General features: G+C 45.7%; 3 protein-coding genes across 3 annotated transcripts in view; all 3 read left to right on the top strand.

Annotated features, from left to right (window-relative positions):
* The window catches only part of DNER (delta/notch like EGF repeat containing), a 344,793-nt gene that overhangs the window by 12,711 nt on the left and 304,087 nt on the right, over nt 1–27,995 (top strand).
* LOC141078553 (histone H2A type 1-like) lies at nt 3,737–4,324 on the top strand. The gene has a single exon (XM_073565172.1). It carries the CDS (start codon nt 3,837–3,839, stop codon nt 4,227–4,229), a length of 393 nt encoding a protein of 130 aa, XP_073421273.1. The 5' UTR covers nt 3,737–3,836; the 3' UTR covers nt 4,230–4,324.
* Nucleotides 4,256–4,845, top strand: LOC141078552 (histone H2A type 1-like). Its single transcript, XM_073565171.1, has one exon. It carries the CDS (start codon nt 4,301–4,303, stop codon nt 4,763–4,765), a length of 465 nt encoding a protein of 154 aa, XP_073421272.1. The 5' UTR covers nt 4,256–4,300; the 3' UTR covers nt 4,766–4,845.

The raw sequence follows: 27,995 nt of genomic DNA, 5'->3' as shown, positions 1-27,995 counted from the left end.
TTAAAAATATAATTTGCCATTTATAATGTTGCATACTGTCTATTTTTTCACACAGGCTAATATCTAGAATGTAGTTTCTTACATTTTTCTTCTAAATGTGCAATCGGCCATATAAATTGGATCGAGATGCTCGCAATGCACAGACTGGAGGCGGCTCTCCCAACCCGAACATGACAGCTTCATATTTTACTATGCATCTATCCCGCTTGGGTCAGGACTAGTCCAAGCACTGCGATCCTATCACAGTCCGATTTATGTGGCCGACTGACTGTGCTCTAAGTTGTAGTTAATGGTCCTCCTCTTTCTGATGACCAGTGAGGCTTTTATATAGGAACCTGTACAGGAATTAAAGGGACTCTGTCACCAGGTTATTGCCACCTAAGCCTCAGAACAGCATAATGTAGATTCCAGTAATGCGACACTTACTGGGCTGTTCGCTGTAATTTTTTTTTTCCATAAAACTACTGTTTTATTAGCAGGAGATTACCACTAGAGGGTTAATAAACCTGCTCCAATGTAGTCTTCTATATTACTGAGCTCAATATAACCCCTCCCTCACCACTGATTGGCATCTTTCTGCCTATGCACAGTGTACAAAATAAAGCTGTCAATTAGAGGTGTGGGCGTGGTTACACAGGGCTCAGCATTCAGAGAACTGGTAGACCTGCAGCAGGTAAATCAGTAATTTTATCAAAGTAAGCGATACATCACTGGAATCGGAGTCTCTGTCCCTAGATCATGCTGCTCTCAGGCGGGGTAGTAAAAACCTGGTGACAGATTCCCTTTAACTGTCTGCACTGTATGGGGTGAGTGCCTTCCCTCGGGGGTACTCATTCATTTTACCTTTAAATAACTTAATGTTCAATGCTAAGAAAAGTTAAAAAAAAAAAAAAAAAAAAGATGGAAAAATTAGACTCAAGGTGGTAACCGAAAAACTAGAGTACTTAGGCCGCTGGAAAAAAGGCACTGGATGTGGTGCAATGGATGGAAAAGTGAGTTTTTTCCATCCATGGAGGTAACTAATTGCAGGTTTCAGATACACTGAACTTATACACATACAGTGCAAATCCTACAGAGGAGAATGTGGAGCGCGGGCTGAAAGCGCTAATCTGTGGCTGGACATCCTTAGCGGGTTTGACAAATCAGCCATAATTATTCCATTGCCTTTTCTTTCTTCTATTTCTTGCAGAAAAAAATCCTGCCGGCTTTAGTGAAACAATGACAATTTTGTTACACTGCAGACGACGGCGTTGTGTTCCTGCCCTGGGAACTATCGTGTGTGAAGCATTGTTAGCTGTGTGACATTACCAAGGATGACTGCAGTGCCACCTCTTTCATGCGGCTACTGGCGACTACTACCGAGACCGTAATAGATACACTGAGTACTGCACACCCTATACCAAATGTCCCAGACTCAAAGAAACAGTTCTGAATTCTTGGCAGATTGCCACACAACACATCTGACCTGTAAACTCCGGGTCCGGGAGGATCAAGAGGAACATAGATGTATAAAGTAGGGTCACTGTCATATCTGTGTGGGCACTTTTGGGTCCGACCCACCTACGGTATGTAGACAGTAATATCAGTAACTGCGCTCTGCTTTGCTATTTGATACTGCAGTACTTTAGCTAAAAAGATGGTGTTAAACTTTAGGTGAATGAACCCATTAATTTTGACAGGACTGGCTTACTCTCCACTAAGGCCAGATGTTTGGGGAAAAGAAGGGTTGGACTTGGACATGTTGACTTTTAGCATGCCTGATCGTTTTATTGTAAAGGGAGGTAAGGGAACAGAGGGGTCTGGTAGTAGCTGAGTGTCTTTTCACTGTTAAGATCGCAGTGGAGGAATCTTGCTAACAGCGAAATAAAATGTCTAGCTAGCGTTATCCCGCGTAGGAAAAACTGTCCAGTACTGAAGTAGTTAATGCTATTGTGATAGCAAATTCTGCTGACCTTGATCATTATCTATAGGAGGCCAGGTTGAGCCTATTTATGGAGCTTCGGCTTTATGAGAAGCTGCCCGGTACAGTTAGGTTTCAGTCTCAGATGTGCAAGATGAAAGGCTCCAGACTTGAGGATCTTACACGGGTAGCTGGGGAGCGGAGTACAGTGCACCTCCCCTGGAGATGGGGGATACCGCTGCCTTCTATCCGTGTCAGTGTAGTACAGACATAAAGACTTGATTATACCCTTTCTTTTAAGTCAACTCCAGCGAGGCCTAGAGAAGCAAACTAGCGAGCTCCTGGTATTATTTGCCAAGGCTGATGTTAATTTCACATTTCTTAATCCAGGACCTAGGCCAGCGGCGGGCACAGCTCAGGTATAGACATGGCATCTTTGTTTGGCCTAGACTAGAGAAGTCATAAGCCCCGTCTGATGCTTTATTATCTGTCCACGTTTACTGATGATGTCGCGAATGCTCCTCTTTCAGTCTCTGTCTTTCTCATATCCCCTTTCTCCTTCTCTCGCTTCTTCCCCGGCCTCTATTTTTCTTATTGATTGAATGTCTTCCTCCCACTGTCTCACTCTCTGACATATCTGCTACAAAGCTGCTCCCACCTCCACTTCTTCTCATCTATCGGTCACTTTATCATCTTCTAGCTACAGAGTGTCTACTGGATCATCCATATGTGACTAAAGTCGACATTGCACATAATGTTTTCCATCATTCGGTACATCCAGTAATGAGTTTTCGTAACGATAATTGGTGTATCCTTATTAAATGAAAAGAGCTGCAGAACATGGAGCTGAAATAATTATTCATCCTTTATACACATATTTCGGTACATTTTGGCTCCCAGCTGAGCTTTCCTTATGTGTGAGTTTGAAGCTAAAACATTTAAAGAGAAAGGAAAAAGGAGCAATAACCATTATAGCTGCAGAAACCAGTGTGCTTTTCTGTTACTCTATGTGTGTATGGAAACTTTGGACCAGTCACGAGCAGGATCAGTTCTGTTGGTTCCAAGGCTATGGTCACTGAGGTTTTGCATTGTCCAGGTACAAATTTTGAAGTTCCTGTAATGTTCGGTAACTAATACTGGGCCTTGTAACAGGAGCCAGTCCAATCATCATCAGTAACTGTGATAGAAGTTTGTGCAAACTCCTGTGGGATGACTTATGTAATAACATCATACAAGAAGTTCAGGTGCCTGTGAGTCATCAAAGCCTGATCCATAATGTTACTGTGCTATAAGTCCCAGTGTGTTGGATCTGATATCTAGTAATATAAGCAATAAGAACAAGTATGCGATTGAAAAACTTCTTTAATGGAACACTCGGGAAACTTTTTTTGGCAAATTGGACATAGTTAATGTTGATTTTCAATACTTGATTGAACTTTACAGACACTTAGTATGAAGTTTTCATGTGCTGATCAAAAAAAAATCTTGATTGAGTTACTGTAGAAAATACACTACATGGATAAAAGTATTAGGACACCCCTCATAAAGGGTTTTTCCTTTCAAAGATTATTACTCCATACACTAAAGGAGACAAAATCAAATGATCTGGTGATTATGTAAAGGTTGCAGCAGTGATATTTATAACATCGACAGTACAGCAGCCAATCATTAAGCTCAGGGGCGCTGCTGATGTAGACCCCACGAGCTGCTGAGCTCAGTGACTGGCGGCAGCGTTGTCAACCCGATGACAACACCTGCATCCTGTACATAATCACTGGAGTAGTGGTGAGAGACCGCACTGGACTTCGGCAAAAGTGAGTTAAAGCTCCAAATGTTTGTTGTTGTTTTTTGTTCTTGATCCATGGAAGCAATATTTTCTTAAAATATTATCACCCAGATTCTTCTCGGTTTCTGCTTGTTATCAGCGGTCACCACCATGTCTGGACGCGGCAAACAAGGAGGGAAGGTCCGCGCTAAAGCCAAGACTCGCTCATCCCGGGCAGGACTGCAGTTCCCGGTCGGCCGTGTGCACAGGCTTCTCCGCAAGGGTAACTACGCGGAGCGGGTGGGCGCCGGCGCTCCGGTCTATCTGGCCGCTGTGCTGGAGTATCTGACCGCTGAGATCCTGGAATTGGCCGGTAATGCGGCCCGGGACAATAAGAAGACCCGCATCATCCCCCGACACCTGCAGCTGGCCGTGCGCAATGACGAGGAGCTGAACAGGCTGCTGGGTGGGGTGACCATCGCCCAGGGGGGCGTCCTGCCCAACATCCAGGCCGTGCTGCTGCCCAAGAAGACCGAGAGCAGCAAGTCCGGCAAGCGCAAGTGAGCGCTGCCGCCGATCCCATCTACACAACCGGTAATGATATTATTATTTATGAAAAATATGATATCATTTTTATGTTATTATCTAATAATAATATCACCCAGATTTTTTTTTTCTGTTTCTTCTTCTTATCAGCGATCACCACCATGTCTGGACGCGGCAAACAAGGAGGGAAGGTCCGCGCTAAAGCCAAGACCCGCTCATCCCGGGCAGGACTGCAGTTCCCGGTTGGCCGTGTGCACAGGCTTCTCCGCAAGGGCAACTACTCCGAGAGGGTGGGCGCCGGCGCTCCGGTCTATCTGGCTGCTGTGCTGGAGTATCTGACCGCTGAGATCCTGGAATTGACCGGTAATGCCGCCCGAGACAACAAGAAGACCCGCATCATCCCCCGACACCTGCAGCTGGCCGTGCGCAATGACGAGGAGCTGAACAGGCTGCTGGGTGGGGTGACCATCGCCCAGGGGGGCGTCCTGCCCAACATCCAGGCCGTGCTGCTGCCCAAGAAGACCGAGAGCAGCAAGTCCAGCAAGAGCAAGTGAGCGCTGCCGCCGATCCCACCTACACAACCGTAAATATATTTATATAAATAAACCGTATATATATTATAGCCCAAGAAGACCGAGAGCAGCAAGTCCGGCAAGAGCAAGTGAGCGCTGCCGCCGATCCCACCTACACAACCGTAAATATATTTATATATATAAACCGTATATATATTTATATATATACATATATATATATTTATATATATAAACCGTAAATATATTTATATATATATATATAATTATATATATATTTTATTCAAAAAATCATTTATATCATATGGGTTGTCAGGATAGAGAAGAGAATACAATTAACCTCCGAAGCCTTAGAGAGTGCGGCCCTGGCGCTTGAGCGCGTACACCACGTCCATGGCGGTGACGGTCTTTCTCTTGGCGTGCTCGGTGTAGGTGACGGCGTCACGGATCACGTTCTCCAGGAAGACTTTCAGGACGCCGCGGGTCTCCTCATAGATGAGGCCGGAGATGCGCTTCACTCCTCCCCTGCGAGCGAGACGGCGCATTGATACCATCAATACCATTGATCCGAATTTACTTCATAAGAAAATGGTAGCTCTTGGAGTCCCTCTCAACTTATGCTTGTGGATTTATAACTTCCTGACAGCCAGGATACAGAGTGTAAAAGTTGGACCATTCACTTCGGACACCTTGGTCACAAACATCGGGGCACCTCAGGGGTGTGTTTTGTCCCCGTTACTGTTTTCTCTCTATACGAATGATTGCATCTCTTCAGCAGACTCAGTAAAAATCTTGAAATTTGCCGATGATATGACACTGATTGGTCTCATCAGGGGAAATGCTGAAGACTTGTATCGGAGTGAGGTGGAAAGAATATGTGACTGGTGTAAAGCCAATAATCTTGTACTCAACACTAAAAAAACTGCTGAGATGGTTGTGGATTTTAGGAAAGATCAACATGAGATACTTCCAATCTACATCCATGACGAAGTGGTTCTTAGGGTCACAGAGACCAAATTCCTTGGTGTTATCATCTCTCATGATCTTAAATGGGGGAAAAACGTGGATGCTGTTATAAGAAAAGCACAACAGAGGATGTTCTTCCTGCGTCAGCTGAAAAGATATGGTTTGTCTAAGAATCTGCTGATCTTATTCTTTAATGCTGTCATCAGATCTGTGATTTGTTCCTCTCTGATAGTCTGGTATGGGGGAGCCACTGCGCATGACAAACTCCGCTTACAAAGGACTTTCAGAACAGCAGAGAGAATTATAGGCTCCCCCCTGCCTAAAATCCAGGATCTTTATGATAAGAGTATTCGATCCCACGCATTGAAAATTTCATCCGATCCCTCTCACCCGGGACACTCCTCCAACTACTCCCTTCAGGACGTCGCTTCAGAGTCCCCAAATGCAGTACCAACCGCCATATGAACAGCTTCTATCCACTCTCTGTTCAACAATTAAATCGTCATGTGTAGACTATATACTGTATCTGTCTTGTTAGATGTTACTTGTTGTATCTGTTGTTATATATTATGTTGCCTCTTTGCCACAAAGAATTCCTTGTATATATGTAATATGTACTTGGCGATAATAAATTTGATTGATTGATTGATTGATTGATTAAAGCAAACAACTCATTTAATCATTGAATTCCACTTTTTTTTTATCTAGTCCCATTACTATAGACAAAAATCCAGCTCCTCGTCACACAGTCTGCATCTACAAACATTAGTGAAAGAATCAATTGTTCTAAAGAACTCATACAATTCCGGTAAGAGCCACCATTGTCCCAAGTCAGTTCATGAAATTTCTTCCCTCTTAAATATCCACGATCAACTATGAATGGTATTATTGAAAAGTGGAAGCAATAAGAAAGCATAGCAACCAGGGCTGTGGAGACGGTAAGCCAAGCCTCCGAATCCAAACCTCTTCTGTCACATCAGTACAAAAACTGTGCTTGAGAGCCTCATTGCATGAATTTCCATGGCTGAACAGCTGCATGCAAGCCTTATATCACCAAGCACAAGGCTAAGCGTGAGATGGAGTAGTGTAAAGCAGCCAACAATGACCACTGGAGCATTGTAGACGTATTCTGTAGAGTGACGAATCGCACTTCTTTGTTTGGCATCTGACGGGCGAGTCTGTGTTTGGTGAATACCGGGAGACCGTTACTTCATTGACTACACTTTGCCAACTGTAAAGTTTGGTGCAGGAGGACTTACGCTATGGGGGTGTTTTTCAGAGGTTAGTCTAAGCCCCTTTGTTCGAACTAAGGGAATTCTTAATGCTTAAGCATACAAGACATTTTAGACAACTGTGTGCTTCCAAATTTGTGCATATAGTGTAATGTGGCGGTGCATATAGTGTAATGTGGAGGTGCATATAGTGTAATATGGAGGAGCATATAGTGTAATGTGGAGGAGCATATGGTGTAATGTGGCGGTGCATATAGTGTAATGTGGTGGTGCATATAGTGTAATGTGAAGGTGCATATAGTGTAATGTGGAGGTGCATATAGTGTAATGTGGCGTGCATATAGTGTAATGTGGAGGAGCGTATGGTGTAATGTGGCGGTGTATATAATGTAATGTGGCGGTGCATATAGTGTAATGTGGCGGTGCATATAGTGTAATGTGGCGTGCATATAGTGTAATGTGGAGGTGCATATGGTGTAATGTGGCGGTGCATATAGTGTAATGTGGAGGTGCATATAGTGTAATGTGGCGGTGCATATAGTGTAATGTGGCGGTGCATATAGTGTAATGTGGATGTAGGTAGGTGTGCCGACTGGGGGGGTGGTCCTCTTACCGCCGCGAACAGACTGGGACAGAGACTGAAGTGCATCCAACAGGTCCTCTTTATTGGCCGTCCTCTCGACGACCGCAGCACCACACAGCTGCCGCACAACGAGCTCCGCACACAGGCCCGGGTACCTTTCCCTTTCTTCGGTCTTCCTGAATGACGTCTCTTGCGGCTCTTTCACTGTGGCTGCCCTAGGCCTACCACTACAGCGCTTCACCCGTCCGAGTCCGTCCGTCTCTGATACCTCCAGGGCTCTCTCTGTCCTACGGCTCTCCTGTCAGGGCCACCCCCCTGACTGTCTCTCTCACCAGTCCTTCCTGGATCTTCTTGTCCTGCCTCTCCCTCCAGTCTTCTTCACTCCCGAGCTCCTCTCCCTGGACTCACCTTTTGGAACTCTCTTCTATCGCTTATATATCCCCTCCCTGGGAATTCCCCTCTAGAGCTCCTGTAACCCAGCCCCACATGACTTTGCAGTTTCTTGCCATAAGCTGATGTTAAGCCCTGCTCTCACTGCTCCCTGCTCCCATCTTATGGCCAAACTGCAGTACTACACCTTCCTCCATTTGTGCTGTCCTTGGTCTCCCCCTATTGGAAAAAACCCTGTACTACAATATCCTTCTCCTCTGTCTAGGTGTCTCCCACCTTCATATAAAGTAGTCCATGTCCAGCACCTTGTACATTAACCCTTCCTGCTGCAGACAGGTCCATAGGTCGGTCCACTTCCCCTACATGGAGGTTCATATATTAATGTGGAGGTGCACTTAGTGTAATGTGGAGGTGCACATAGTGTAATGTGGAGGTGCACATAGTGTAATGTGCAGGTGCACATAGTGTAATGTGGAGGTGCGCATAGTGTAATGTGGAGGTGCACATAGTGTAATGTGAAGGTGCATATAGTGTAATGTGGAGGTTCATATGGTGTAATGTGGAGATGCATATAGTGTAATGTGGATGTTCATATATTAATATGGAGGTGCATATAGTGTAATGTGGAGGTGCATATAGTGTAATGTAGAGGTGCATATAGTGTAATGTGGAGTTGAAAATAGTTTAATATGGAGGTGCATATAGTGTAATGTGGAGGTGCATATAGTGTAGTGTGGAGGTGCATATAGTGTAGTGTGGAGGTGCATATAGTGTAATGTGGAGATGCATAATAATAATCTTTATTTATATAGCGCCAACATATTCCGCAGCACTTTACTGTTTAACAGTTTCAAAACACAAGTCATATGTAACATTGTTAACAAAACAATAATTAAAGCAAAATAAGATGACCCTGCTTGTGAGAGCTTACAATCTATGCTTATGGGCATCACGGTGGCTCAGCGGTCCTGGATTCGAATCCCACCAAGGACAACATCTGCAAGGAGTTTGTATGTTCTCCCCGTGTTTGCGTGGGTTTCCTCCAGGCACTCCGGTTTCCTCCCACACTCCAAAGACATACTGATAGAGAATTTAGATTGTGAGCCCCATCGGGGACAGTGACGAATAAATGTGTGCAAACTGTAAAGCGCTGCGGAATATGTTAGCGCTATATAAAAATAAAGATTATTATTATTAGGTGAGGGAGATGCAGAGTACAGGTGAGTAGTTACAATGATGTATATACAATGATGGTCCGGCCATCTTGAGGGAGTGAGGGATAGATGGAGATAGTGAATGGGCTACACAAGCACACTTAGACATAAAATGACTTTGATTAGTGAATGTGATAGGCCGCTCTTAACAAATGCATTTTGAGGGAGCGCCTAAAACTGTGCAAATTGTGGATAGTCCTAATTTCTTGGGGTAGAGCATTCCATAGGATTGGCGCAGCTCTGGAGAAATCTTGGAGTCGGGAGTGGGAGGTGCGGATTAGTGCAGAGGTTAGTCGAAAGTCGTTTGCAGAGCGCAGCGGTCAGTTAGGCCGGTAGAAATGAGGGAGGATATGTAGGGGGGTACTGCACTGTGGAGAGCTTTGTGGGTGAGAACAAGTACCTTGAATTGGATCCTATAATGAATGGGCAGCCAGTGTAACAATTGGCAAAGAGCGTCCGAGTACCGATTAGCCAGATGGATGATCCTGGCCACTGCATTAAGTATGGACTGGAGAGGGGAAAGTCGAGTAACGGGGAGGCCAATTAAAAGAGCGTTGCAGTGGTCCGGGCGGGAGTGGATCAATGCGACAGTGAGGGTTTTTGTTGTTTCCATGGTGAGAAAAGGGCGGATTCTGCAGTTGCGGGCAAGAGATTATATATGGGATGTGAAGGAGAGGTTGGTGTCAAACATAACACCCAGACAGCGCGCCTGCAGCTGCGGTGTTATTATGGTGCAACCCATGGAGAGGGAAATGTCAGATTTAGGGAGGTTAGTAGATGGCGGGAGCAGAAGAAGTTCAATTTGTGAGAGGTTAAGTTTCAGATAGAGAACGGACATGATGTTGGAGACTGCGGACAGACAGTCACTGGCGTTCTTAGTACCGCGGGGGTAAGGTCGGGGGATGACGTATATAGTTGTGTGTCATCAGCATAAAGATGGTAGTGAAAGCCAAATCTGCTGATGGTCTGTTAAATTGGGGCCGTGTAGAGAGAGAAGAGAAAGGGGCCAAGGACTGAGCTCTGAGGTACCCCGACAGCGAGAGGAAGAGGAGATGATGTGGAGCCAGCGAACAAAACACTGAAGGAGCAGTCAGAAAGAAGGAAGAGAACCAGGAGAGAGCGGTGTCTTTAATGCCTTGTGACTGGAGCCTAGAGAGTAGGAGACAGTGGTCAACAGTGTCGAAAGCTGCAGAAAGGTCGAGAAGAATGAGCAGAGAGTGGTCATCGTTACATATTCTTGTCAGAAGGTCGTTGGCTGTTATGAATGGGTCACCGAGGAGGAAAAAACCTAAACATGCTAAGCCCAGAAAAACCAGAGGGGTTGGTAACTATGCAGATTGCAGATCCATGATCCTAACCACACAACTAGCAGCAGCCGTGGAGCGTGCCTAAGATGAACCTAGATGCCTCGTCACGGCCGGAGGACTAAATAAGCCTAAAGCAAGAAAAGGGAAAACTAACTGCCCCAGAGCAGACCCCAAAGGAATAGACAGCCCCCACACATGTATTGACGGTGAAACAAGATGAAAACACAAACACAGGTAGGAAAATAGGCTGAGCAAACGATGGGGCCCAAACTAACTAGAAAGGAGAGGAAAGGAAAGACACTGTCTGCAATCTGCCCAAAACCCTACAAAATAATGTCCAACACTTCTGATAACAAAATTAACCCTGAAGTCACTAGACTTCTCCCACTATATCAGCACTCTGAAATATTCTGAGACAGAGCAAAAAGAGGCCAATCTAATAAGGGACAAAAAGCAAATTGGCAAATACAGACAAATAAGAGTGGAAATTCAGCACAGCCCCAGTCGGGGCTGGCTGACCACACAAAAAACTGAATAGAACAACAAAATCAAGTGTGAACATTAGCAGAGAAACTTAGCTTGAGCTGACTGGAACAGAGCTGAGAACCAAGACCTGACAAGCAGAAGGAATCATCAGCACCAGAGTAGGGCGTCGGCTGTCTTAAATCCAATCTGAGATTCCTGAGGTCCAATCGTCATCCTCATTATCAGGTGGCAAATCTCTACTGATTAAATCAGCCTCACTACCTCCTGTTACCACCAGAGGGAGCCTGACTGGTAGACCAGAAAATGAACTCACAACAGTTGGCCACTTTGATGAGTGCAGTTTCAGTCGAATGTAGGGGACGGAAGCCGGACTGTGAAGGATCTAGGAGGGAGTGAGTGGAGCGGTAACGGGTAAGGCGGGAGTAGACTAGGTGCTCCAAAAGTTTAGAGGTGACGGGGAAATTGGAGACTGGTCTGTAGTTGTTTGTGCAGGATGGGTCGAGAGCGGATTTCTTTAGAAAAGGAGTAACGATAGAGTGTTTGAAGGAGGATGGGAAAATGCCAGAGGAGAAGGAGAGAATAAAGCTTGTATTTAGGTGAGTTGTGACGACTGGAGAGAGAGACTGGAGGAGATGGGAGGGAATGGGGTCAGTAGTGCATGTAGTCGGACGAGAAGAAGAGAGGAATAGATAAAAAGACAGCGCATCAGACAGTGGTGAAAAAAAGCCTTACATTTTATTCTGCCTCCTGTGGTGACGTTTCGGTCCGAAGACCTTTTTCAAGCTGGTTTTGACGTGGGCCTTTACAAATCTGTCTTAAAGACTTTGACGCTTATAGGGTGCGGTTTAACTTTTTGTTTTTTTGTGCTATCAGAGAAGAAGAGAGGAATATGAAGACTTCTTCTTCTGTGATAGGATCAAATGTGGAAAGTGAGCCAGGGGAAGTGCAGGTAGGGATGGGAGCCTCAGCACTTGGTGGTTGGAAGCGGATTTCCTGATGGATATTATCTATTTTCTTTATAAAGTGGGAGGCCAGGTCATCCGCACAAATGTCTGTGATAGGGGCTTGTGCTTTTGGCCTGAGAAAGGAGTGAAAGGTGTCAAAAAGTTTCTTGGGGTTGTTGGCTAGTGAGGAGATCAGGGTGGTGAAGTAGGTCTGTTTGGCGAGGTGAAGGGCAGAGTTATAGATTCTTAGCATAAATTTGAAGTGGATGAAGTTTTCTGGTGTGCGGGTGTTTCTCCATCGGCGTTCAGCACTCATAGAGCATCACTGGAGATGTCGAGTTTGTGATGTGAACCAGGGCTGTTTTACTCTGTGTTTGGAAGTTCTGAGGGTGAGGGGTGCTACTTGGTCAAGGGTGCTTCTAAGAGTGTTGCTGTAGTGATGAACAGCCAGATCAGGACAGGAAAAAGGGGAAATTGGGGACGGGGAACATTGTAGGGTGTCTGAAAGTGTCTGAGGGTTAATGGCATGTAGATTTCTGAATGTGTGATAGGTAGGAGTGTGCTGGGGTGGGCGAGGATTTGTGAGCGTGAAGGAGAAAATGATGTGGTCAGAGAGGGGAAGTGGTGAGTTATTTAGGTAAGAGATTGAGCAGAGCTGGACAAAGACCAGGTCAAGGGTGTTACCGTCTTTGTGGTTCTCAGAGGTTGACAGCTGTGAGAGGCCAAGAGAAGTGGTTAGTGATAGAAGCTGGGATGCAGATGTGGAAGTGGGGCTGTTAATGGGGATGGTGAAGTCTCCCAGGATAAGGGTTGGTAGTTCTGAGGACATGAAGTGTGGCAGCCAGGCTGAGAAGTGGTCAAGAAAGTGGGTGGGTGAGCGTCGGGGCCGGTATATGACCGCTACTCTGAGGGGGAGGGGACAGGAGAGCCTGATGATGTGGACCTCAAAAGAAGGGAATGAGAGTGATGGAACTGGGTGATGACCTGGAAAGTGCATTGTGGGGACAGGAGTATGCTGACTCCACCACCAGGTCTGTTTGTGGATCTCGGGGAATGGGTGAATTGTAAGCCACCATGGGAAATGGCAGCAGGGGAGACGGTGTCAGAATCCTGAATCCAGGTTTTAGTGAGGGCAGGAAAGGAAGCTTGTTACATACAGACCGTGGATTCCAGAGGGCACAATTGAAAGAGGGAGATGAGGGAGTGCAAGTAATATTAATAAGATTATTATGGTTTTGATATGGGGTAGGGTAGGGGTTCAAGTTGGGGGATTGTGGACCGGGGTTGGGGAGATGTCCCCTGAAGTCAGTAGGAACTTAAAGAGCAAGTAGTTCTTTGAAATGTAAGAAGTTTTTTTGTGCGATGTGTTTGGGCAAGATGGGCTGAGGTTTTTCAGGAAGGTGAGAAGTGCATGGGAACTGTACATGGGAGATTAAGTATAGAGGGGCTGATGTGTATGAGTGGTGATGGAGAGGCGATGGGGCGGTGAATGTGGATGGCAAGGGAACACAGGAGGATAGAAATAAGGCACATGGTTAAAAGGGAGATCAAAGTGTGAATTACCTGACTAACTGTCATGGAGTGTCTTTTGCTGGATGCTTAGCTAATGCGATGCTTTGCTAGATGCATGCGACCCCACACATGCGTGCACCCCTTAGAATGATTCTAAATTTATATACCCCACTACAGGGCCAGGAGAGAGGGATTGTGGGAGCTGCTTAGTTATAAATTAGCAACAGCTGCTCAACACATCCTTTTGTGCAAAAGATGATCAAAGACGCAGTCCTGATTCCATCTCTATGCTATAGCACCTCTGCTGAGATAACATCTTACAGAGATCCCCCCCATGGATATACAACAGTAAGTACTGAGAACAATGTAAGGGTACCATTACACCTAGCGATGCACCAGCGATCCCGACCAGCGATATGACGCGGTCAGGATCGCTGGTGCATCGCTAGGTGGTTGCTAGTGAGCTGCCACACAGGCAGATCTCACTAGCGACATCGCTGGGGACGGGGATCGCTACTTACCTGTCAGACGCGGCGATCCTGCGTCCTCCCGCCCGGCTCCACGCGTCGCTCGCCGGCGCCACAGGAAGCGTCGCAGGAAGTGGCCCACGAGAAATGGTCCAGGAGCTTCTCGCGCGATCAGCGATAACCAGCGGGGGAGCCGGTCGGAGGTAAGTATCACATGCAGCGATATCGCTAGCAATATCGCTGCAACGTCACAAAATCGGTGACTTTACAGCGATATTGCTAGCGATATCGCAGTGTGTAACGGGGGCTTAACAGATGAATTATAGCAAAGAAGATGAATGACATGATTACCATTCACACTGTTTGCTAACATTGAATGGAGTGAAATACATGCAGGGTGGTTCAAATCAGAAGTTGAATGACATGAATACCTGCGTGAAGAGAGAAGGTGGATGTTAATTCCTTGTCATGGAGTAACTGTCTTTTGCTGGAGGCTTAGTTATGCGATGCTTTGCTATATGTGTGCGACCCCACACATGCGTGCACCCCTATGCATATAGAGTAATGTGGAGGTGCATATAGTGTAATGTGGAGGTGCATATAGTGAAATGTGGAGGTGCATATAGTGTAATGTGGAGATGCATATAGTGTAATGTGGAGATGCATATAGTGTATCAGTCTCTGGTCACAATAGATAGTACACCCCTGTACCGCCTGTATTTAATGGGTTCTTGCTTTGGATCTTTCATCACACTTACCACTGAGAGAGGCGTACTATTGGAAGCCTATTAGTTTGCATTTTGTAGCTGTTTCTTTCTCTGTGAAATGTCTGTAAGAGTAATTGCACATGACTTATTTTTAATTACAATCTAATGGAAATGGCAATTTAACTAAATCCAGGCGGGAGTCTGAGATGTTACACATCTCCTTGGAATAAGTGTTTTGGGGCTGTCTCTGATTAGTTGTGACAGTGCCGCAGAGTGAAGAGATGTAATTTCCCACCTGTTTTGTGAAAATCTCTCCGATAACACAATGAGGATTATTTTAAACACTGAGCTTTATTCTCTGACTTCATGCACAGAACAGATCTTCATTCTTGGAATATATAAATATGTCACATACGTGAGTAGTTTTCCTTCATTGTAGAGATCGGAATTACTGGAGCTGCTTATTATTTAAGTGTATTGGGGGTATTAATCTTTAGATATACAAAATAGCTGCATCATATTCTGCAAGACCTTACGATTCAGAAGGTACATGTACTTGTGAGTCAACCGGGCACAGGGAGAAGAGTAATGCCATTATGTTGTCTCCCATACTGGTCTGTGCCCCGTACATTGGCCCTTGGTATTTGGTAGTTCCCCCCCTCATTTTTTGTGCCCTCTGCCCCTGGCTTCAGTAAAGTGCAACTCATATCAGTGATGAGCACAGGAGGATCCATTGTCGTTGGCGAAACAGTGTTTTCTCTGTCTCCATGTTTGTAGGAGAGTGGTGTCAGTGTGGCTTCACTACATAGTGGTACTCTGTTTTCAGTCACTAAGTTTTGAGAAAGGTTGTATATTTAAAGGGTGTTCTCATGTTTACAGGTTATCCCCCATCCACAGGGAATCATTGGGGCTCTCACTGGTGTGGCGCCCACCAATCCCAAGAATCAGGGCTCCCAGCTGAGTAGAGCGTAGGTCGATCATACGCACTACTACTCCATTCTTTCTTAATGGGAGTGCCGGAGTTTGCAGAGCGCAACACTATGCTGATCTTTTGGTTCTCCTATTAGAATGAATGGAGCGCCTGTGCGCATGATTGACCTCTCCATTCAACCGGGAGCCCTGGTTATTGGGATTGGTAGGTGCAACAGCGGGTGGGCCCCCAATGATCCCCTGAGGGTAGGTGATAACTCTTCAGAGCCCTGGTTCTCAGGATTGACGGAGGCCATGACTGTCCCAGTGATCAGGAAGTCATCCCCTCATTCTTTGGATTGGAGGTAAATTTCAAACTTGAGAACGCCCATTTAAAGGGATTTTCTGGAATTGTCAGAAATTAGTCTTAAAGGGTAAGAATAGGTCATCAATTTATGGGTGGTCTATACAAACCACCTCCACCATTCAGTTGTTCTCAGCATCGGTGGTGGGTGGATGAAAACAGTTGCGGAGCTGAACAGAAACTTTCTGGACTTTGTTCTGATGAGTGTGGAAGGAAAATTTGTTGTAAAAATGAAAGATTCATTTAACTTAGAAGAATTTCTGGTGCCATGGTTTATATTATGTGTAATCAGCACAGAACATTTTCCATGTGGGTGTTAAATGCAGCAATAATTCAGATCCTGTCTTACTTGTTTACTAAGGATCCTTTTGTGTAATTTTGATTAAATCTCAGAAAGCGTTCATTGCTATAAATATGCCAAAGCTGGAGACATGTAAAAGGCAGCTGATTTACAGGACTGTATGCGTTTGCAGTCGAGTAACTACACTTCTAAAATTATGATCATAGCCGAGGTTAAAAATCTTCTATTGTAATAGATTATTAGCGGAAGAGAAATGAGCCAAGAATACATGCCTATACCACATCATGTCAGACGTCTCTCCCCTGTGATCCAAGTCAAATGCAGATTTCAACCGTTTCCGGCAGCAATATGAGCAAAGTGAAGGCACAGAGTGAGATATGACGCTAATTCATTGCTCAAAAGATGAGCGCAGGTGAGCCATGGATAGCAAATGTTAGGCTGGTTTCACACTTGCGTTTTTTTGCGCTGCTTTTTAGCGCAAAAAAACGCATGCGTTTTTCCCCTATACTTTAACATGGGTGCGCATATGTGCTCTTACATATGCGAACGTACGCGTTTTTTTGCAGTGTGCGCTCGGGCGCACAAAATGCATCCTGTTGCATTTTTTGTGCGTCCGACTTGCCGCCAAAAAACGCATGCGCACGCAATGCGTTTTTTTGCAGCAAAACACCCATTAAAGTCTATGGGTGCGCATACGTGCGCATTGCAATGCGCACGTATGTGCAAAAAACGCATGCGTTTTTTAAAAAAAAAAATGCACCAAAACCCGCAAAAAAACGCTCACAAACGCATGATGCTTTTTTTCATGCGTTTGTGTGCGCAAAAGCGCGCAGCAGAAAAGCGCAAGTGTGAAAGTAGCCTTACCCCAGATAGTACATACAGTATGTCATTGATGGCAGCCAAGGAAAGTATTAGACTAAGCAGAGTTATTTACAGCCTGATGAGACGCATCTGTTACAAGTACAGCAAAGAGTTGTAGGGGAAGTGAACAAGGGGAGGAAACAAATTGGAAATGGGCAAATGCATTATTTAAAGAAGATTTCCACTCAAATACACTTTTATGGCGATGCAATCTGCAACCATGTAGGCAGTTAGTTTAATGGTGTGTGCACACGTTGCAGATTCTGCTGCGGAATTTTCCGCTCGGATTTGTCCAAATCCGCAGGTAAAACCGCAGGTCAAAAGACCTGCGGTTTATCTGCGGATTAGCCTGCGGTTTTCCCCTGCGGTTTGACACCTGTCATGGAGCAGGCGCCAAACCGCTGCGGAATCCGCACAAAGAAGTGACATGCTGCAGATTTAAAACCGCAGCAAATCCGCGCGGAAAATTCCACAAGGTGTGCTCTGCGGTTTTCATTTTCCATTGCTTTTGATGGTACTGTACACTGCAGCAGAAACCACAACGTGTGCACACACCCTTACAGTTCTGCAAACATCTCCAGTCCAGCCAGGATTTCAATACAACCTGGAGTCTCATATCCCGATAGACCTGATTCATTATTGTATTAGCGCCTGGTTTTTTTTGTCAACTTTTTGATGTTTTGTTCCTTTTTCTTTTGTTTTGCACCAAACTCAGTCTTCCATTTGCCCTTTTTAAAGTCTATTTTATATATCTTTACCTGCATTTTTTTTTAGTTTACCACTGTGGGCGAGGTTTAGGTTTTTCCAGACGTTTTCACCTGATTCATCTTTTGCAACTTTTCAAATAGTCACAAAATGCACTCCAGTAACCCCCTGGAATTGCAATTTGTTTTTGTTTGTTTTTTTGCGCAGTTTTGTAAAACATGAAGTTTGATGATAAAAAATGACTTAAAACAAAAAAGCAAAACACAAATGATGAATTGGGCCATTGCCTTTAAGCGGCGGCTTAACGGGAGTCCAATGAGCCACGGTGCAAAATTTGGACCTGGCGCCCCCCACATGTTGGTCATATGTATGGACCCTTGTTGCACACTCTCCCCGATTATGGAGTTATGTCCCACATCTTGGGCTCCTACCTGGTATACCGTATATATGTTCCCCATCCTAGTGTATATGTCCCTCATCCTGGCCCTACCTAGTGTATATATATATATATGTCCTGTTATATATGTAAGGGAGGGACAGGACTGTAGTCGTGTGACCTAAACAATTGCCATATCCATGTCCAGTCCTTCCCCTACAGGAAAATATACTCACCTCTTCTGCATACCTGCATCTCCAGAATCAGCTTCCTCTGGGCACTTCCCAGGCAATGTTCCCTCTCTCAGGCGACCCCCATCAATGGAGACACAGTCCAAATTAACTTTAACACTTTCTTTACTGAGTACTTCACACGCTACATCCACAGTTGGTACATGATGACATTTGCTTGTTTCCTCATCTTTCCCATTCTGGCTGTCACTTCTGTGCAGTACACGCCCGGACTGCACCGTCCTAGACAGCTCCCCAGTTCCTTCCTGGCCTGACCTCGCCATGATGACAATTCCTTCTGCCTGTTTCGCCCCAGACTCGAAATCAGCCACCAGGTTTGGTTGCCTCTGGTAAAGCATCTGGCCCGCCTGTACTGAACTCGTCGAAGCTCCAGCTCCCTTCACTTCAGCTGTCCAGCCGACTCCTGCCCTAAAAGCATCGGCCCAGGCGACAAGTTACCACATCCTTCCATTTCTGTTTTATTTCTGAGGTTTTTTTTTAATTCTGTGGAAGCATGGTTGAAAAGCAATGTCTGACTTTCATTTGTTCATTTTCTTAGATTTTTTATTTATTATTACCTTTGTCAGATTCAAGTTATTTCTGTGACCATTGTGGGTTTTTCTATCATTAAACGAGGGGTACCAACAATTTTGACCACGTGTGTATATAGACCCCATTCTGGTGTATATGTCCCATATACCAGGATGGGTCTAAGGTAAATAGACCCCATCCTGGCATATATGTCCCCCATTCTACAGCTGTTCTTTAGTGCACAGGGAAAAAAATGTTTCCATGTGTGTATAAGAACAAAGCTGCTAATGAAGACATTGGTCACCGGTGCTTGCTGTCCCTACGCATTTCACGGAGAGATGAGGCTGAGCACGTGATCAGGGTGTCCAACGCTGCCCGGGCTTAATGTCCAACGTATACAAAGGGCAAAATACACAGTGATGGCTTTGAAATAGAAAAGTACAGATGCTTTTTGCACATTGGCTGTCCTGTATCACACCTGCATCCTTCCATCGGAGATACATGTTGGGAAATCCTCCACAATGAATACCTACAACAGAAAGCTGACATGTAATTTGAACTGAACCCGAGACTACATTAGATATTTTATCACTAGTTAGCCACGTCGGGTCAGATTTATGAAAATTGTCCATGGCAACCAATCACAGCGCAGCTTTCATTTTTTAAGCGCATTATAAGAAATAAAAGCTGTGATATAATTGGTTGATACTGTAATGTGTATAAACCCTTGTCTGAAAGGTCCCTTGTCTGGGAAGGTTTGCATGTGGTTCCACCGTCAGCTTTTTAAAGTCTGTCATATTCAGCAGTTCATGCGGGTTCCTTCCCTCATAGCTGAAAGCTAGTACTTTATGCAAACCAAGCACTCCTGAGTAATTGACAGTTTGCACCATTATCACAGACACTGCTAGAGGAGCCAGCTTTGGATCTGCAGCATCAGAGGAGCGATATGGCGAGCTTCAAGGACAGTTTGCAAGCTCCATATCAATCAACTTGTAAGCGAGCACTCATTGCTGAGAAGACTGGCCACCACTGACAGACTCCAGAGGTGGCCTGTAACCTTGGCAATGAACAGTAGATAGTAAAATTAAGCTCACCCACCTCCGTATTTTTGAGCGCAGAGAGGATTTAAATATATATATTTCAGAAATTGCTTGTCTTTATAGCACTTTGCAATTTTACACATTTAGGATGATGAGAAAACCCCTTTAAATAGTCCGCTAACATTTCACTATGTAATCAAGTTTCGCATATGGACCAGAAGAGCTGCTGTTGTCTATGCTGAACTTGACCATGGGCACCCACTTTTTGGCCTTCGCAAGGTCAGATTTCATATTGCATAGAAAAGCAACACAGACTTTCCTGTACAGGATAGATTCTGCTGCGGAAATCGCTTGAAAAACCTTTGAAAAAATGTGCAAAAGAATCAACATAAGCAATTCTATGTAATAAAAAGGTTCTCTGTGCATATGCTCAAGCTTTTCAACGTCTTTTAGCCACTTTAGGTTTAAAAAACGCCTAAGGCTAAGTGCGGATTTTCCTCCTGCGGATTTTTCCACGTAGATTTGAAGAAATCCGCAGGTCAAATGACCTGCATTTTTCCTGCGGATTTCTTCCTGTTTTTGTGCGGTTTTCTTGCGTTTTTTGTGCGGTTTTCCACTGCGGTTTTCCCCCTGCGGATTTGGAGAATGGAGCAGGTGGAAAACCGCACAAAAGAAGTGACATGCTGCATTTTTTGTACCGCACAAAAACCACGCGGAATTGATTTACATTGTACCGTAAATCACTTTGCGGATCCGCAGCGTTTCTGCACGATAAAATCCGCTGCGGATCCACAGGAAAAATGTATTAACATGACATTTTCTGCTTTGAAGAAGATTCTCTGTACTCTACAATGCAAGTCAATGAGAAAGCTCAGAAGACGCTGTGGAGACACGAGGGTCAGTGGGTGCTCTCGTCCGCTGGCCCGGCTGTCTTTAGAAAAACCACATGGACCAGGGTTCATCCCACTGAACGCCTATACTCCTTTACTGTAGGCAGAATACTACTCAGGGTGAGGGTAAAACAGTGTTGCAATACTTTATTGACCCACCAGCAGAAAATAACATATCGTTCAGTCCCAGCAAGTACACAAGATTATGCAAATTACAGAGTCTCACCCGTCCGCTGGCTGGCCAGGATTAGAGCAGCTGCGACTTCAGGGCTTCCAGTGGCACCCTGCTTTTAGCGGGCACCCACATACAGGAGGTAACGACAAGTTTTTGGAAGCTGACAGTGCATTGATGTACTTGGCCAGGTGACCTGATTGTCCCAACCTTTCTTCTGCGAATGTCTCCATGGGGCCAGGGGACAGGATGGTCCCAACCTGGCTTCTCCGAACATCTGCATCGGGCCTAGTGACCGTATGGACCCAACTAGGCTTCTCCGAACATCTGCATGAGGCCAGGTGACTGGATGGTCCAAACCTGGATTTCTGAATGTCTCTATGGATTCAGTGATGGTCAATGGATCAGATCTGTATTCCTCCAGCTAGGGTCTCTTAAGCTGGCATCTGGTAGAATCTCAAATCTGTATCCCTCTTGATGGAGCTATGTTGTCCTGGCTGCTGTTCTGTAGAGTCTCTCTGCAGAAGGATAAAGGTCTATTTTCATACCCACATCTGTCCTTCAATCATCATCCACAGGTCAGGAGGAAGGTGGGATTAGATCAACTCTCAATGTCTGAGTATTCAATCATTCTGCATAGTTTGTCCTTCACTATTTACAGGTCAACAAGCTACATGAACTTATACAATGGGTAATCAACATATTAGCAAACATCGATTTCTCAATGACCCTGCGTCCCTGTCCTCCAAGGATAGCAACACAATAAGCAATTCAATAGTCAACATTTAGGCTCATACAATCGCTGTGTGCACGTAGCCCCTGACTGTGGAGCAGCTTACATCAGAGCCTTCCACAAGACATATACTGTAATTCAGAAAATACCCTAGACATAAAGTTTTGAAATAAGACTGAAGAAATGTGAACTGCAACTAATTCATTCCTCAACTAAGGACTATCACAGCATTTAAATGTTAGTAGTGAAAGTAGGAAGAAACTTTCCTACATTCACACACAATGGTTTAAAAGCAAATATGTCAGTAGGTTTTTGACATGTAATCTGACAGCAGCATTAAGAAAGGATAGAGATCCTGATTCCAGCGATGTATCACTTAGTTTACTTGGTGCCACAGTTGTGATAGTCACAGTTTTCTCTGTTGCTGATCTAGCAGAGCTCAGAATGCTGAGTCATGTGTAACCTCACCCATGCTACTGGCTGGCAGCTTTCTGTGTGTATTGTATAATGACAGGTGACAGAAAGCTGCTAATCAGTGCTGGGGGTGCAGTTGTGTAGTAATCGCAGGTACACGGGATGCAGTGACAGCACAGGAGACGGGATGAACTTTAAGATGTAACTTTTATATAAATATAGATGCCTATAGGGGCTATCTCGAGCAACCAAACAAGCTAACAGCAGTTATCCTCGCAGGGATCAAAACAAGAATACACTGGTGATACAAGCACGACTAACCCAGCAAAGACCGGTCACTATAGGGCCGTAGTATTGCCGACTACGGGTCTAGAACGTTAACTACAATGTCAGTTATCCTCCCCGACGTCCGGCAGACCGATGGTCGATGATGCTTCGGCGTATCAGCCGCTGGGCCCAGCCGACGAGGATTTGGCGGAGACTTCGGGCGATCCTACGCCCCGGCGAAGTTGGGGCACAGCAGGCCCCTGAAGAGTTCCTCTGCGTCGCACCTCCCGGCGGAGGTGGGATGGCGTTGCCCGGGGTCCGGACGGCGTAGGCCACAGCTGAGCTGCGGGGGCCGCAGGCGGCAGCACACAGGCAGCAACTGCGGCTTCAAGAATACACTGGTGATACAAGCATGACTAACCCAGCTGGGCCCAGCCGACGAGGATTTGGCGGAGACTTTGGGCGTCCCTACGCCCCGGTGAAGTGGGGGCACAGCAGGCCCCTGAAGAGATCCTCTGTGTCGCACCTCCCGGCGGAGGTGGGACGGCGTTGCCCTGGGTCCGGACGGCGTAGGCCGCAGCCGCGGGCCGGAGCCGAGCTGCGGGTGCCACAAGCGGCAGCAGACAGCCGCAACTGCGGGCTGGAGTGAAGCGGCGGTGGCCGCTGGCGGCAGCGGATGGGCCGCACCCGTGAGCTGGAGTTGGGCGGCGGCTGCTGCGGGTGGGAGTGGACGGACTGCACCTGCGGGGTGGAGTTGGGCATCGGCTGCCGCGGGCGGGCCACACCCACGGTGTGGAGATGGGCGGCGGCTGCACTGGCGGAAGCAGATGGGCCGCACCCGTGGGGTGGAGTCGGGCAGTGGCGGGCGCGGGCGGCAGCGTAAGGCCACACCCATGGGGCGGAGCCAGGCGGTGTCTCTCCGTTGGACGGCTTGGTGCCGTCTCCCTTCTGTTAGCGGTGAGTGTTATGAATGAGTCACCGGAGGAGGAAAAAACAAAAATACAAGCTAAGTCCATAAAACCAGAGAGGTTGGTAGCTAGCAGATTGCAGACCCCTGATCCTATTCACAACAACTAACAGTAGCCGTGGAGTGTTCCTACGGTGGTCCTAGACACCTCGTCACAGCCGGAGAACTAAATAAGCCTAAAGAAAGAAAAGGGGAAATCTAAACTGCCCCAGAGCAGACCCCAAAGCAATAGACAGCCCCCAACATGTATTGACGGTGAAAACAGATGAAAACACAAACACAGACAGAAAGACAGGCAGAGCAAATGATGGGGCCCAACTAACTATATAGGTAAGGACAGAAAAGATGCTGGCTGCAATCCGCAAAAGCCCTACCAAAAATGTCCCAACACGTCTGATAGGAAAAACGGCCCTGAAGTCACTAGACTTCACAATCCCTATATCAGCACTCCGATATATTCTGAAGACAGAGCAAAAGAGAATTAACCGATCAGGGACAAAAATGGAAATTCAGCAAAGCCCCAGCCGAGGCTGGCTAAACGCAAAACTAAGCAAATCAGACAAAATCTCATGGAACAATAACAGAGCAAAAACTTAGCTTTAGAAGACAGGAACTGAACTGGAGGCCAGAGCTCAGAGCAGAGAAATCACCAGCGACCCTACAGGGCGTCGGCTGCCTTATATCCACTCAGAGATTCCGGATGTCCAATCACAATCCACCTGTTCAGGTGACAGGTTTCTCCCATCCAAATCAGTTTCACCACCTCCTTTCACCAGCAGAGGGAGTTCATCGGACATCAAAGGTGAACGAGAAAATGAGCTCATAACAGTACCTCCCCCTTGAGGAGGGGTCACCAAACCCTCATCCATGCCACCAGGCCGATCAGGATGGGCCCGATGAAAAGCACGAACCAATCTTTCGGCATGAATATCGGATGCAGAGACCCAAGAATTATCCTCCTGGCCATAACCCTTCCACTTAACCAAATACTGGAGTGTCCGTCTAGCCAGACGAGAATCCAGTATCTTCTCAACCTCATATTCCAAATTACCTTGAACCAATACAGGGTCAGGAGGTGCCACCAGAGGAACTACTGGCTCAACAAACCTCTTCAACAGAGACTTATGAAACACGTTATGGATCTTAAATGTAACAGGAAGAGCCAATCGAAAAGAGACCAGATTAAGAATCTCCAAAATCTTGTAAGGTCCAATAAATCTAGGTTTAAACTTTGGAGAAGCCACCTTCATAGAGATATTCTTTGATGACAACCAAACCATATCACCCACCTTAAACCGGGGACCAATGGTCCTATGCCTGTTGGAAAACCGCTGGGCCTTTTCCTGGGAGAGAGACAACTTATCCACCACTTGGTCCCAAATCTGGTGCATACTCTCCACCACAGTGTCAACACCTGGGCAGGCAGAAGACTTCACCTGCCCTGAAGAGAATCGAGGATGAAACCCAAAGTTACAAAAAAAAGGTGACATCAAAATGGCAGAACTAGCTCTATTATTTAAAGCAAATTCGGCCAAGGGCAAAAATGAGACCCAATCATCCTGATCAGCAGAGATAAAACATCTCAAATAAGACTCCAAAGTCTGGTTTGTTCTCTCCGTCTGCCCATTGGTCTGAGGGTGAAACGCAGAGGAGAAGGACAACTGAATTCCCAGCTTGGAAGAAAAAGTCCTCCAAAATCTAGAGACAAACTGAACTCCTCTGTCAGACACAATGTTCTCAGGAATCCCATGCAAGCGAACCACCTGTTGCAAAAACAAGGGCACCAACTCGGAGGAAGATGGCAACTTAGGGAGTGGTTCAAAATGGACCATCTTAGAGAATCTATCACAAATCACCCAGATAACAGTCATTCTCTGAGAGACAGGCATATCAGAAATAAAATCCATTGAAATATGGGTCCATGGCCTCCTGGGCACCGGCAAAGGCATCAACAACCCACTAGAGCGAGAACAAGGTTTAGACCGGGAGCAAGTCCCACAGGACTGCACAAAATTCCTGACATCACTAGATAAGGCGGGCCACCAAAAAGACCGACTCACCAAATCTCTAGTACTAAAAATACCTGGATGACCAGCCAATGCGGAGCAATGAACTTCAGACATTACTCTCTTCCTCCACTGGTCAGGAACATACAATTTTCCAATGGGACAACGCTCAGGTTTGTCCTCCTGAAACTCTTCCAGAGCACGTCTCAAATCGGGCGAGATGGCAGAAAGAACTACCCCCTCACCTAAGATGGTAGCAGGCTTGGTCACAATAGGAGAATCAGCAAAGAAACTCCTAGAGAGGGCGTCTGCCTTGACATTCTTAGTGCCCGGAAGAAAAGAGACCACAAAATCAAAATGTGTGAAAAACAAGGCCCACCTAGCCTGTCTAGGATTCAAGCGTTTGGCTGACTCAAGGTAAATCAAATTCTTGTGGTCAGTAAGGACCATGACTTGATGTTTAGCTCCCTCCAACCAATGTCTCCACTCCTCAAATGCCCATTTCATGGCTAACAGTTCCCGATTCCCCACATCATAGTTGCGTTCGGATGGGGAGAACTTTCAGGAAAAGAAAGCACAGGGATTCATTTTAGATGTTACCGGATCTTTTTGGGACAAAACAGCTCCTGCACCAATCTCAGAAGCGTCCACCTCTACCTGAAACGGGAGTGAGACATCAGGTTGCCGCAAAACCGGAGCAGAAGTGAACCTCCTCTTCAGCTCCTGAAAGGAAGAAACAGCCACTGGAGACCAATTCAGCACATCAGCACCCTTCTTAGTCAAATCAGTCAATGGTTTGGCAATACCAGAAAAATTAGCTATAAATTTACGATAAAAATTAGCAAAACCCAAAAACTTCTGGAGGGCCTTCAAAGAAGTGGGCTGAACCCAATCATAAATGGCCTGTACCTTGGCGGGGCCATTTCAATAGTTGACGGAGACAAAATAAATTCCAAAAATGAAATCCTCTGTACACCAAAAAGGCATTTCGATCCCTTAACATACAGGGAATTCTCCCTCAAAATCCGGAACACTGACCGAACATGTTCCACATGAGAGTCCCAATCCCTGGAAAAGATCAAAATATCATCCAGATAGATGATCAAAAATGTATCCACAAAGTCCCGGAAAATATCATTCATGAAGCACTAGAAGACAGAAGGGACATTAGTGAGCCCAAAAGGCATCACCAGGTACTCAAAATGTCCCTCCGGATTATTAAACGCCGTCTTCCATTCATCCCCATGCTTAATGCGAATAAGATTATACGCCCCCCTGAGGTCAAGCTTGGTAAACCAGCAAGCACCTTTAACTCTGGAGAATAGATCAGATATCAGGGGTAACGGATACTGATATTTAACAGTAATTTTGTTGAGGGAACGATAGCTAATACAAGGCCTTAATGAACCATGTTTCTTGGCCACGAAAAAAAAAACCCAGCACCCAAGGTTGAAGAGGATGGTCTAATATGACCCTTCTCCAACGACTCCTTAATATAAGATCGCATAGCCTCGTGCTCGGGTACAGATAAATTGAAAAGTCGACCCTTGGGAAATTTACACCGAGGGCTCAACTCAATTTCACAGTCATAACTCCTATGAGGAGGCAAAGACGCAGACTTATTCTCACTAAATACATCATAAAAATCAGCCAAATAGTCAGGAACATCATGCGACTGGGGAGAGGTGGAGAAAACAGGAGCGTCACTAAGAGCACACCGACAACCCCAACTCACCACAGACACAGATTTCCAATCCAAAACTGGATTATGGATTTGCAACCAGGGAAATCCCAGAACAATGGTATCATGCAAATTATGCAACACCAAAAATCTGCAGTTTTCTTGATGGTCTGGGGTGACCCACATTACCACCTGGGTCCAAAACTGAGGTTTATTCTTCGCCAAAGGAGTAGCATCAATACCCCTCAAAGAGATAGGCGTCCGCAGAGGTGTCATAGGAAACCAACAACGTTTAGCAAAATCCAAGTCCATCAGGTTCAGAGCCGCTCCTGAATCCACAAAAGCCTTAGCGGAAAATGTGGACAGGGAGCAGATCAGAGTAATTGCCAGAAGAAACTTAGGTTGAACACCACCCACAGCAAATGTGTGTGCAAAAGGTTTCTCTCGTTTAGGGCAGACAGAAATAATATGAGAGGCATCTCCACAGAAAAAACACAGCTTATTACGCCTTTTGAACTCCTGACGTTGCGCCCTAGACAAAACTCTATCACATTGCATAGGTTCAGACATTTGTTCAACATGTGGCAACATTTCTCGTGTAATTTTACGTTCACGTAAACGCTGATCAACCTGAATGGCTAATGACATAGAATCGTCAAGACCAGAGGGAACAGGAAATCCCACCATAGTATCTTTTACGGTTTCTGACAAACCATTCCAAAAGAGAGCTGCCAAGGCACCATCATTCCAGGTAGTAAGGACCGCCCACTTTTGGAATTTTTGACAGTATGACTCTGCAGAATCCTGACCCTGGCTCAATGCCAACAGGGCTTTCTCAGCTTGATCAATAGCATTAGGTTCATCATACAACAATCCCAAGGCTTGAAAAGAGATGACAATTTTAACCTGCTGCGCAGAGCTCCCCGTTGAGTTAGGCTTCAAGGCAAGAAATAATTTACAATTATTCTTAAAATTAAAAAATTTAGACCGATCCCCAAA

Source organism: Dendrobates tinctorius, unplaced genomic scaffold (genome assembly GCF_039654945.1).
Source record: "Dendrobates tinctorius isolate UK_male_01 unplaced genomic scaffold, ASM3965494v1 ptg000572l, whole genome shotgun sequence".
In the NCBI taxonomy this organism is placed as follows: domain Eukaryota; kingdom Metazoa; phylum Chordata; class Amphibia; order Anura; family Dendrobatidae; genus Dendrobates; species Dendrobates tinctorius.
The sequence above is the reverse complement of the archived record's forward strand: the minus strand, read 5'-3'. Positions and strand labels throughout refer to the sequence as shown.